Below are 11,981 nucleotides of genomic sequence, written 5' to 3'. Positions count from 1 at the left end.
AAATATCCATCAAAATCAATTTTTTACAGATATTTTTATTAAAAATTTCATAAAATTAAGACTTTAATATTTTGTTGACATCCATATGTTAAAGAGGTTGGTTTTTTTCTTATATGAAATGTTTAAGGCTGGTTTTTAATTTTCTAATTCTTTTAAGGTTGGTTTTTAATTTGATAGAAAATGACTATTTTACCCTTCAGAGAAAAACCCTACGTTCTCCCTCCCAAACACGCACGTTGCCTTCTCCACTCTCCACACACACGCTTCTGTTGCTCTAGCTCCGGCTACCAGGCGACGATCAATCTCTGAGTGAACTTCTCGTGTCACTCGCATAGACAACAGCAACTTCGATTACCAGCGCCGGCGACTGGACTGGGACTACTCGACGGCGACTTCTACTCTATCGACTACGACAACGGCGAAGCATACGGAAATCACGACGACTTCTTTCTCAAACTTCAACCATTTGTTAGTGATTTCGTTTGGGTAAACTTGGTGAGAAAATTTCTGCTTCCTTTAGAACAAAGTATGACCTGTTTGCTGATTTTTTTTTTTGTTTTGTTTTGTTGTTGTTGTTGTTGTTGTTGTTTTGAGACATTCGATTATAAGTTCTGATTTTTTTTTATTGTTAGCTAATATTTAAGGTTATTAGCTTGTTTTTCAGATTTTTTATTGGTTGCAAAAACTGTTAGTTGAGTTTATGTTGCTCGGCTTCTTGCAAAAACTATTGTTGGTTGGGTTTATTTCGTAAAAATGAGAAGTGTTCCACATTTATATATGTGTTTTAGGTGATTTAGAGAAGTTATACAAATGTTAAGGAAGTTTTTCATGTCATTTTAGATAGTGTCTTCTATCTTCCAATTATTTTGCACTTATCTTCCAACATAAAAATTCTAAGCTCCGAACTCCGGCGAGGACCCAAGTCCTTTCCGGTAAGTTTTGGGTTTGTTTTACAGTTACTGCTAAGTTTGTCGTGCTAAATTTTTTCTTCATAAACTTTTTCCATAAACCCAAGTATCCATCTTTCTCTGCCATTGCAAATAATAATTAAAAAAACGTCTTCCCGTTTTTCATAGTAGAAAAAAGAAAAGAAAGGGAGTAAAATAGTAAGTAAAAGCATAGAACTCTTCGGTTTCGAATCTTCTTCCTTCAACATCTCTTAATACTCTCTCTCTAAGTTCTCCTGGCGGCTCTCCACCCCCAACTTTGATTATCCTTATGCAGAATTTGCCCACCGCCACCCTTTCTCAAATCACACTTCACTTTAGCCAACAGACGAGGCTTTTCTCTCAAGTTGCCGCTAACTCTTACTTTTGTGTTATGGTTGTTTGCTCTGTCAGTGCCAATAATAAAATCATAATTAGTAGAAGGAATTTGTTTAAGGATTAATGTCTCTTTGTGTCTTCTTTGTTTTGCAGTAAAAATGACGAAGAAGAAAAGCTTGGCCCCTCCTAAAGGGGCAAAGAAGGGGAAGAATTTTCCACTCAGTAAGGATCCTTTCTTCAGTTCTGAATCAAGGAAACGAAGGAAGATTGTTGATGACGAGATTGAGAGTGGTGAGTCAGACGAGGATAATGGGTTAGTGGGCGTCGAGGACGAGGAGTTTGAGGAAGAAACTGTTGATGAGAAAAGAAAGAGAGTAGCAATCGAGTACTTGGAGAAAATTCGGGAAATTGCGAAAAAAGAAAAGGAGAGGGAGGATGAAGAGAAGGATGAGGATGAGACTGGTGATGAAGGCGAAAAAGATTCACTTGTTGCACAAATTCTTCAGCAAGAGCAACTTGAAGATAGCGGAAGGCTTCGGAGAGAAATTGCATCGAAGTATTGTTTTCTATTGGTTTAGTTTTCATTGGAATTTTTTATTTGTATTTTTGCTGATTTACTTATTGTTTATCGTCCCTGTTTTTCCAAATTCATAGCACTCACCTCTCTCCCTCACACACACACTTTGACACAATTTGTTTTCTCTCATGTAGTTTAATTATTTATTCCACCGATACATGGATGCTAAGCTAAAAACAACCCACTTATATAACATTACTATTCTCTTGAATAATTTTTTTCTTATTTGAACTCCATGTTGTTCCCTTGATTACAACAACTCGTCTTTGTTGTTCATATAATTTTTCAAGTAACTTTCTTTAAGAACTGGGACATATGTCCAAATAACAGTGGGATGTCAGACACATTCTTGTGCTATTTCTTCAAGATGAAAGGTAGAGGTTTACTTGTTATCCTCATTATATGTGGCTAAGGTTCACTTCACTCATTGTAATTTTATAAAGAAGCTTGGGGAGCATGTTCTTATGATCTGCTTGTGTCTTAAACCCCTTGTATGTGAGAAAAAAGAAAAAGGAGAGGCAAAGGAAAAATGTGAAAACAAACTTTAGAAAATTAATGACGGGTGCATGGTGTTAGATTGTTAATGATTATACAACTTTCAGGGTCCAGAAGCCAGTAGCTAAAGATGGATTTCAATTCTTGATTAAGCACAGACAATCTGTTACAGCTGTGGCTCTATCCGAGGATGATTTGAAGGGGTTTTCATCGTCCAAGGATGGTACCATCTTACATTGGGATGTAGACAGTGGTAAAGGGGAAAAATATCACTGGCCTAGTGATGAAATATTGAGATCGCATGGTGCTAAGGATCCCCAAGGCCGGGCTACAAAGCATAGTAAAGTCACTTTGTCATTAGCTGTCAGTTCTGATGGTCGATATTTGGCAAGTGGAGGCTTAGACCGCCATGTGCATATATGGGATACTCGTTCAAGAGAGCATATTCAGGTAATTGCTATTTATTTCTGTAGCTTATTGCTTATTGTTACATGACATGGCATGATTGAGAACTCCTGAGATTAAATCTAAACCTAATACTTTGGGTTGGGTTTGTGTGGAATAAATATATGAAGCCTTTTGAAATTATCCCTCTTTTGTTGTCCTATACAATGGGGATTTTACTATATTTTTTTTTGTAACTTTAAATATAGCAACCATTTCCACTAATATAAAGGAAAGAGACGGTATAAAAAGCTTACATAAACCAAAGATCCTCCAAATGGTCCAAATATAGGATATGTTTAAATTAAGAAGAATAGTGAGAAAGTATACAATGTTATCCCAAATTCTGTATACCATTTCTATCACTTTGATTGGAAGCTTCCCTCTTCCACCTCTCTGAAACTTACCATAAAAAAGGAGCAGAAAACTTGACAGAAAATAAAGTATTATAGCTGTCAAAATCTTTTCTCAGTGATTTTACTGTCTCTTCTTACAGGCATTTCCTGGTCATAGAGGACCTGTTTCGTGTTTGACTTTCAGGCAAGGGACTTCAGAACTTTTTTCTGGTTCATATGATCGAACTGTGAAGATATGGAATGTGGATGACAGGGCTTATATAAATACATTGTTTGGTCATCAAAGTGACGTATTGACTATCGATTGTCTACGGAAAGAAAGGTTACTTACCGTTGGACGTGATCGGAGTATGCAATTATGGAAGGTAGACCCTGTTTTTTACTGCTTGCAGTTTTTAGCAGGTTCTCTCATTGGACTGGCCACAGTTCACTAATTTTAATTTGTGCAGCATGCTTGTGTTTTCATATACCTGCAATAGTCTTATTTTCCGTTTATTATTTTGACTAATTAGTCTTTTTGATGCTTGAAACAGGTTCCAGAGGAGTCCCGTTTAGTATTTCGTGCTCCTGCATCATCCTTAGAATGTTGCTGTTTTATAAGCAATGATGAATTCTTATCTGGATCAGATGACGGCAGTATTGAGCTCTGGACTGTATTAAAAAAGAAGCCTATTTTTATTGTACGAAATGCTCATTCTTCTTCATCATCTTCCACGAACTTGGAACTAAAGGAAAATGGAACCATCCCCAATGGTTGTATGGGTACGAGTTTCTTCAAGAATTTTATATATTTTTCTCTTCAATCATTCTGCAAATTATCGCTGTACCCGAGAGGCTCATTGGTGGTTATTTCTAGCTTTAAGGTTGCCACTAATGCACAAATCAGTCCATAATTGTCACTTGGTCAGTTGGTCTTTCTGTGTTTCCTTACGAGCTTACTTGCAGGAATGGCCCGTTGTTGGTTGTCTGTTTTCATCTTCCTCTAATGGTTCACTTTTCCATTAAAGTTAATATAAAAATGAAAAAGGTTGATTTAAATAAAAAAAGCAACTATGTGCCAATTATTATTCAAATTATTATTATATCGTGAATTTTGTTTTGTTTTTTTTGCAGGAAATGGGGATGTCAATCATAATACCTCTCACAGTTTGTCAGCATACTCTTGGGTAAGCTCAGTCTCAGTATGTAGAAACAGTGACCTTGCTGCATCGGGTGCTGGAAACGGTTCTGTTCGTTTATGGGCTCTCACAAGTGATAAGAAAGATGTTCGACCATTATATGACCTCCCTCTGGTATGCAAGATCCCCATTTATTTTACGTTACTAGTTGTTTAATTTTACCTCTTCTAATGAAAGTAACTTGAATGTGGCTTATATTGTACAAACACATTCTTTTGTATATCAATATCATTGCTTGAATTTGTGCCCTCACATGTCTCCACCTCAACAAGAGCTTTTGGGCACCTGCTGAGTTTGACTTCCTCTTGATATAACCTTGTTTCTACTTTCCATATCTTTTGCTTTTGGAAGTACTCAAACTGAAAATTTAAGGCCGTAAGGGCTTCTTCTATACTTTTTTTTTAGTACAATCAACTGTAGGGACAAGTGATTGAACCTTTGACCTTTAGAAATTAGAAAAGAATGTCATGCCAATTACCGCTGAGCTAAGCTCACTTGGTAGGGCGTCTTCCATACTTGCTCTCTCTCTCTCAAGTTGCTTTTGGTGGATTGTACCTCTTGCTTCATTTTTTCCCCTTATATTTTTGAAATTTTTTACAGTACTAATTTCCTTCTCTCTTTTCTAAGGAAAACTTTACTTGTATAATGTGTGTGTGTGTGTATATATATATGTATGTTTATATTGGAATGAGTTCCATTTCTTGCTTTTCTTATCTTAAAGTATTTTTGGGCGTCCATTGTACTGAAGCTATGTGCTCCTCACCTATCGTACTGTTTGACAGAGATATTGTCTGGGTTCTTCTTTTCAAGAAAAAAATATTATTGTTGCTATTATTTCTTTTGGAGTTTCTTAGACATGAATTGTGCTTAAGAAGTTGTAGTCTAGTGTATTGCTTACGTATGGCTAATTTTTTCAATTTCAGGTTGGATTTTTGAACTCCTTGACTTTTGCCAAATCTGGAAGGTTTGTGGTGGCTGGAGTTGGGCAGGTAATCATGGCACAAGTTGAACTTTTAAGCATGTCTGATTATTTTTTGTGGTAGAAGAATACGATTACTGGTTTCTATATGTTTAACATATATATATAAAACAATCTAGATGCTTCTCTTTTTTTAAGGAACAATTTTTCACGAATCTAACTAGTCTCCCAACTATAATGACTCTCTCTCTCCCCTCCTCCTCCTCTTCTTCTTCTTCTTAAAGGGGAGATTTATACCAAGTCACAACCATATTAACATGAGTATCAAGAAATCTGTTGTAGGTAAATTCCTTATACTTGATTTCTTTCTTGCCAAATGTTCGCTCTAACGAGTTCTGCCAAAGGAGCTTTTTTCCTTTTTTGAAGGGGTGACCACCCAAAGTGTGTGAAAGAAACATCTTTGGGGCTCTGGGTAGGGCATTTTGCCAACTTATAGGATATTAGTAGGTGGAACCAAAATTTCCTTGCACAATCACAAATAATGAGAGATGATTCTGTGGTTCTAGGTCCTGTTTGCAGATGATGCACCATTAAGGAGATAAGTTCCAGTGGGGTAGCTTTCTTTGAGCTTGCCATCTGTATTGATGGTCTAGTGTGATAGTTCCAAGTGAACTTGATTTTCTTTAGGGTAGCGTTCTTTCCCAATCCATTCAAAAAACTGTGGAGGCGGCTCTTTTTTGTGCTGGTGGAAAAAAGATGTTCCAATTTCAATATGCCTTTGTCCTGTCTTTGAGATAAAATGGTAGCTCCGAGGCTGTTCAATATAGTGCACACTCTTCAATCTTCTCATCTCTGATATTTCTTCTAAGCCTAAGGTTCCATGAATTTAAATCCACAAGCCACACGTCCTTTACTACCCCATCTTTTGAGAGCGAGAGAGAGAAACCTCAAAAGAGGAAAACTTCTTAAAGTGGTTCTTACTTCTTCCCCAAACCAAGTTTCTCTCCAGAAGGATATGCATGTTCCATCTCTGATTCGGTTGGCCACTGTCATGATTCATGAATAAGAGGGGGCAGTATTTCAGGATGTTCTTACTTCTTCCCCACACCAAGTGTCTTTCCAGAAGGATATATTTCCTATGAGAAATTGCAAGACCATTTTTGGATCATGGTACTTCCATGCCTAAAAAATATGTTAAACCTACCATTCTTTGATTTCAAACTCGAGTCAGGTGGAGAATCTCTTCTAAGATCTTTCTTTGCTATGATGATCATTATCAGCCACATACAATCAAAATTGCTGCCTTTCTATTTTAGGGTTTTATGATCAAGGTATGATCAATTTTGGCATTCTTTTATATAATGCTGTAGTGAATCTATTCATCCATGCACGTGGAGATTGTCTTAATCCATACAAGAATTTCAACAGCTTCCAAAGTTGCTATTGGACCTATCTCCTCTTTTCGAATGTTAATAAACGCTTTCTCCTCCACCTAATGAGACCTCTTTCCATCCCTAGCACGTCTGTCCTATGGAAAATTCCATAGATCTCTTTCCAAGATTTTCTACGATCCTTGTAGGAATCTTGAAAATTGATAATAAGTAGGCAAGTCTTACATGATAGAATTGGTTAAGTAGAAGACAATTGATTTAGGCAAGCCTACTTCCTTTGGTGATGAAAGAAGCACGTTTGCGATAATTTCAAAGAAAAACTGAGTTTTTGTTAATCTCTCTTATTCGGTTATTTGTAAATGCTTTTTGTTAAGTTCTTAAAGTGTGCTCTGGTATATTTGTGCCTAGCGATAGCAAAATCTTCTAACCAATTGGAAAAGTCCGATTATTCTTGATTCTTTTTGTAGTTTTCATGCATCAATTAAATTGTTTCTTATATGAAAAAAAAAAAGCTCGTATTGTTACTATGATGATTTGGAGTCATATCTAGATTGCCGACTTCCTTGTTTGGCTGCTCTGATTGAATATATTTCTCTCTTCTACTTCTTTGGTTTGTGTTTATTTGGCAAGATAGTTGTCCGTCATCTTCTCCCTTCATAACTTTTGTACACTTGCTATGCCGAGAGCATAACGTCTTGCTCAGTGCTTGATACCATTAGTTAACTTCATGACAGGAACCTCGTTTAGGAAGGTGGGGGCGAATCCCAGCTGCTCAGAATGGAGTTGCAGTTCACCCCCTTAAGCTCTCATGAGACTGAGCTGAAGAGTTCTATACCTTATCCAATTTTGACGACCTCGAGTTCTATAGTAAAATTGAAAGAGTTCCCCCTTATTTCTCTATGTATTTTTTTTCACTAGCCTGCCTAACTGAGTTTTTACCACATTTTGGCCATTGTAACAATAGTCAAATTAGAGCATTCCCGTTCATTTTTCTTACTGAGAAGGGTGAGTTTGCAAGCCATTGTGACCGTAAAACTACCCATAGCTATGAATTTCAAAGATAGATTATGTTTATAATCAAATGTCCCAATTAACTTTACCTTTTTGGCAATTCATTATTCAACTGTTTCCTAGTAAATCGTAGCAAGGCTCACAGTGTTCACATTCTTAACTTTGTACATCGCAAACACTTTTTATGTTGATTTGAAATTTTCCAGGTTAAATAATTGGATCCATTCTTGATATAATGGTGTAATGATGATGATAAAGGCCTTGGAATGAATACATTATAGATTTTTATAGTCATTATAATTATAATCGAAATTTATTTATTGAATTGCAATTGTTTACAAAGTAATAATTTTATAGATTAATGTTAAATATCAAGGTCACTGGTGTTCTCGGTCTGACATGACGTCGTAGATTTACAAAATTAATTGATTTTGTTATTCTTCCAGATGAGCTATCGATATTTAGTCATTTATCTTGTCACTATTAAATTATGTTTTTAGTAGGTCTATAACTTCAATTCCGTCAGTTTTGACTATTGCGTCATTGATTCACTACGACCCCCCCCGCCCCCCCCAAAAAAAAGAAAAAGAAAAAGAAAAAATTGTCATTGAAGCCCTAAAATGGCGGATGTACATGATGGATAATTTATGAGACAAAAATGTTAATATTATTTTGATTGATGTACTTTAGGTATTATTGTTGATGTTTCCAACAAAAAAAAGAAATGCTTATGTTTGCATTTTCGTACATGGTGTTTTTCTGTAAATTATTACCGTATCGAATCGATTTGATAAAATAAATTAAGTATTGTCCCTCTCGTTTAATAAATTCTAAATTTAGTCATTGTTATTTAATTTTTATCAAATTGGTTTGATAAAAAATGAATATAGTATGTGAATATATTTTCAAAATTTATAGTGATAATGTTAATTAATGACAATTCCTTTTTAAGTTGTTATCATAAGTTAACTTATTTATAAATATAATAAAATGTTATGAAGTACAGACACAGATATGACTACACGATACGGATATGATCAAATACGGCAATTCATCAATTTCTAAAAAACTAAGATACGGATACGTTTAAGTATGTGTCATTTTTTTTAATATATATATTTTTAAAAAACGAGGATACTTGAAGGTATATTTTCTTTTTCTTTTTAAAAAATCTAGAATATAGATAAATTAAGCATACAATTTAATAACAATAGCACAAAATAGACTACAAACACTCAAATATAATAAAAAAAAAAGCAACATTTAAGATGTTGAAGTACAATAGTTAATAAAATGCAATAGAAAAGTGACTCATATTGCAAAGAAAAAGAATAAGAAGAAGATTAAGAGAGAAGTATGAAGATAAACGAAGAACTTCTTCATTGAATTGTTGAAGATATTCAAATGGTTTATATTTTAGTGGATTTTGTGGGGACTCAAATGTGAAGATGGAGATTAGATGATTGGATTTGATCCGTTATTTTTTTTTGTTTTCCTTTAGTTTTGGACTCGAGTAGTGAGTTTTTTAAATAGGTGCATAGTTTTAGATTAAAAATAGATACGTCAAATCGCGTGTCAGATACGTATCTGTGAAGTATCTGAAAGTATCGGTATTTGATACGTGTCGGATTCTTTGCTTCACATGAAATATCTGTGCTTCATAGACAAAATGTCACGATAGATATTTATAAATCAACAATAAACAAGTAATATGGACTAAATTTAGGAAAATTCTTATAAATAGAAAATTTCCAAAAATGTTTTGTACTTTTTAAATTTTTTGCTATAAAGTATAAATATTTATAAATATCTTTTATATTTAAAAAGGACCCTAAATTTAACTGTTCTAAAAAATACAATAACTAAAATTGAACAATATAAGAACTAAAATTATTTAATTTTTAAAATATAGAAATCATAATGATAATTTATAGAAAAAAATAAGTTTAAATTTGAAAAATCTTCAAAATAAAGATGTGAACCTATTTATAGGAATAAAAAAACAATATCGATAGATTTATATCATCCTCTATAAAAAAAAAAATTAAAATTTTACTATTTTATATAAATAGTTTTTCTTCACAAGATTAAGATTTATTAATAGAGAACTAAAATGGTATTCTAATAAAAAAGAAAACCTTCATGAACATAAATTCGAGATCAACCCTACATATTATCTTTAAAAAAAAAAAAAAACTCTAGTTTGGAGTAACTAAAGATCCATTTAGATTGACTTTCTAATGGTTTATAAATATTTTTTCTATACATATATAAAGACTTATTTAGATACTTAAAAAGTCAATCCAAACACTCTAAAAGACTTATTAGATACTTAAAAAGTCAACCCAAACACAACTAACTATGTCCTCGAAAGTAGTTTATAATTCAACCATGAACCTATGACTTTGTTAGGAAGAACCATGAACAATTAATGGAGGAGAGTTATGGAATTCGGTGGCAATGAAATCCTTCATCTCTTTAATCATGGAAGAATATTGTGGCAGATCCCAAAACGCAAAGAATCCATGAATGGCGTTTGGAAATTCCACCATTTTCACATTCTTCCCCATTCTCTTCAACCCTTCATAGTACTTCCTCTGCCCATCCTGCAACAGATCCAACTCTCCGACGAAAACCACCGTCGCCGGAAACTTCACCACCTCCGAAACATCTCTTCCATTCGGCCCAAACACATTCGCCGCCGCGTGGTCTCGATTTTCCCCCTCCGGCAAAAACGCCTTCCAGAACCAATCACAAAGTCTCAGACTCAACGGCGGCTGATTCCGCAGCCGCATCTCCGACTCTGTTCTCTCCTCCCCGCCGAAAAATGGCTGCGACGCTATAAAACCAATCAACTTCAGTTTCTTGAACGTGTACTCGCTCGCTCTCACTGCCACGTGGTGCCCTAGATTTCCTCCGGCGCTTTCCCCCAAAATGAAGCAACGGCTCAGATCCGCCTTTTCCGGAAGGATTCCCTCATCCGTTTCGTCGATGAATTTCACGGCGTCGAATCCATCGTCGTATTGGCATGGACACCGGAACTCCGGAGCGAGGCGGTAGTTGACGGAGATTACAACGGCGTGTAACTGTTTGGCCAATCGGTGAGCAGCCATGTGGAAGAGGGCTGAATCGGCGTAAGAGAAGACAAAGCCACCGCCGTGGAAATAGAAAATCACCGGCACAGATTGAAGATTTGGATGTTCACCGTCGATAATGGGATTGAAGATTCGAACCCAGAGGTTGCGGGAAGTGTCGATGGTGAGATCGAAAGAGGAGACGCCGTCGATTGGTTTGGTAGAAGGAGGGATTTTCCAGTCGAGGATTCCGGTGAGCCAACGGTTGACGGTGAAATTGGATCGGCAACAAGCGTCGGTGATTATAGTACCTAGTCGGAGTAATAAACGGTACTTCCATGGAAGTTTGGAGCTTGAAATTTCACAAGCAGAAATGGAAGAAGACATTTTTTTCTTTTTCTTTTTCTTTTTGAGTAATATAATTTTTCTCTTGTGTCCTAGAATTTCAAAATAATAGTAAACCAAAAAAGTTTGGTAGCTTTATCTTTAAAAAAAAGTAATAGGTGGCAATGGCAATTGCCAAGTGGCAGCTTCTTTTTTACTGTCCACTAAAGTTTTGGTGAATTATCAAGATAGTTCGAGTGACATATTATTTGTATTATGAATCTCCAGGTTAGAGTTCGGTTCCCTCATCCATCATTTTAATTATAATACTTTTTTAAAAAGAAAAATTCAGTGAATTTATTTAAACCACTTTACAGATTAATGATCACTGACAAAAATGGCAGAATAGGGAAGAATGTTGTTGTTGCTAATTCAGATGTACATTTTGTTCTATTTGTAGATAGATATATTTTGAAAAAATCTTCTTACCCAGCAGCCTGATAGAACCACAGAATCAGTTTAAGCTTCATATGATTAATTTAGGTTTAAATACAAGGTTGGTTCTAGTACTTCTAAATTAGATCGGTGATAAAACATGATATTTGAATATGAATTTTTTTGTTCAAACTTTCTTTAATATTTACCTTCACCTGTTTTGCTTTCTATAAATTTTCAAGTCCGCAAGTGAATTAGAGTATGCCAACATGAAAAATAGTTTAGTGGTAATTGACGTGTACTTCTTTCCTTAAGGTTGGAGATTTAAATTCTCATATCTTACATTTGTTGTATTAAAAAAGTAAGATGAAGGGAGTGTTATAGTATCAATGAAAAAAAAAAATTAAATTTATAGTAATCTATCAGTTTAAACTTTTGAGTTCTATGGTAATTTAATATAGTTTTTTTCTTTTTTTCGAGAGTTTTTAGTATTAAGCTCACTCAAATTCAAA

At 34.9% G+C, this 11,981-nt stretch overlaps 2 protein-coding genes across 2 annotated transcripts; one reads left to right on the top strand and one right to left on the bottom strand.

Annotated features, from left to right (window-relative positions):
* The first annotated feature begins 235 nt into the window (after window positions 1–235).
* LOC120080099 (U3 snoRNP-associated protein-like EMB2271) lies at window positions 236–7,763 on the top strand. Its single transcript, XM_039034658.1, has 8 exons — window positions 236–495; window positions 1,419–1,821; window positions 2,445–2,787; window positions 3,278–3,502; window positions 3,671–3,899; window positions 4,251–4,429; window positions 5,239–5,304; window positions 7,360–7,763. Exons 2-8 carry the CDS (start codon window positions 1,424–1,426, stop codon window positions 7,435–7,437), a joined length of 1,518 nt encoding a protein of 505 aa, XP_038890586.1. The 5' UTR covers window positions 236–495; window positions 1,419–1,423; the 3' UTR covers window positions 7,438–7,763.
* A 2,064-nt stretch (window positions 7,764–9,827) lies between these two features.
* On the bottom strand, window positions 9,828–11,223 carry LOC120079956 (probable carboxylesterase 18). The gene has a single exon (XM_039034434.1). The coding sequence runs from the start codon at window positions 11,095–11,097 to the stop codon at window positions 10,045–10,047; it is 1,053 nt and encodes a 350-aa protein (XP_038890362.1). The 5' UTR covers window positions 11,098–11,223; the 3' UTR covers window positions 9,828–10,044.
* Window positions 11,224–11,981: the final 758 nt, after the last annotated feature.

This window comes from Benincasa hispida, chromosome 6, assembly GCF_009727055.1.
Source record: "Benincasa hispida cultivar B227 chromosome 6, ASM972705v1, whole genome shotgun sequence".
NCBI lineage: Eukaryota > Viridiplantae > Streptophyta > Magnoliopsida > Cucurbitales > Cucurbitaceae > Benincasa > Benincasa hispida.
This window is presented reverse-complemented; position numbering and strand designations above follow the sequence as displayed.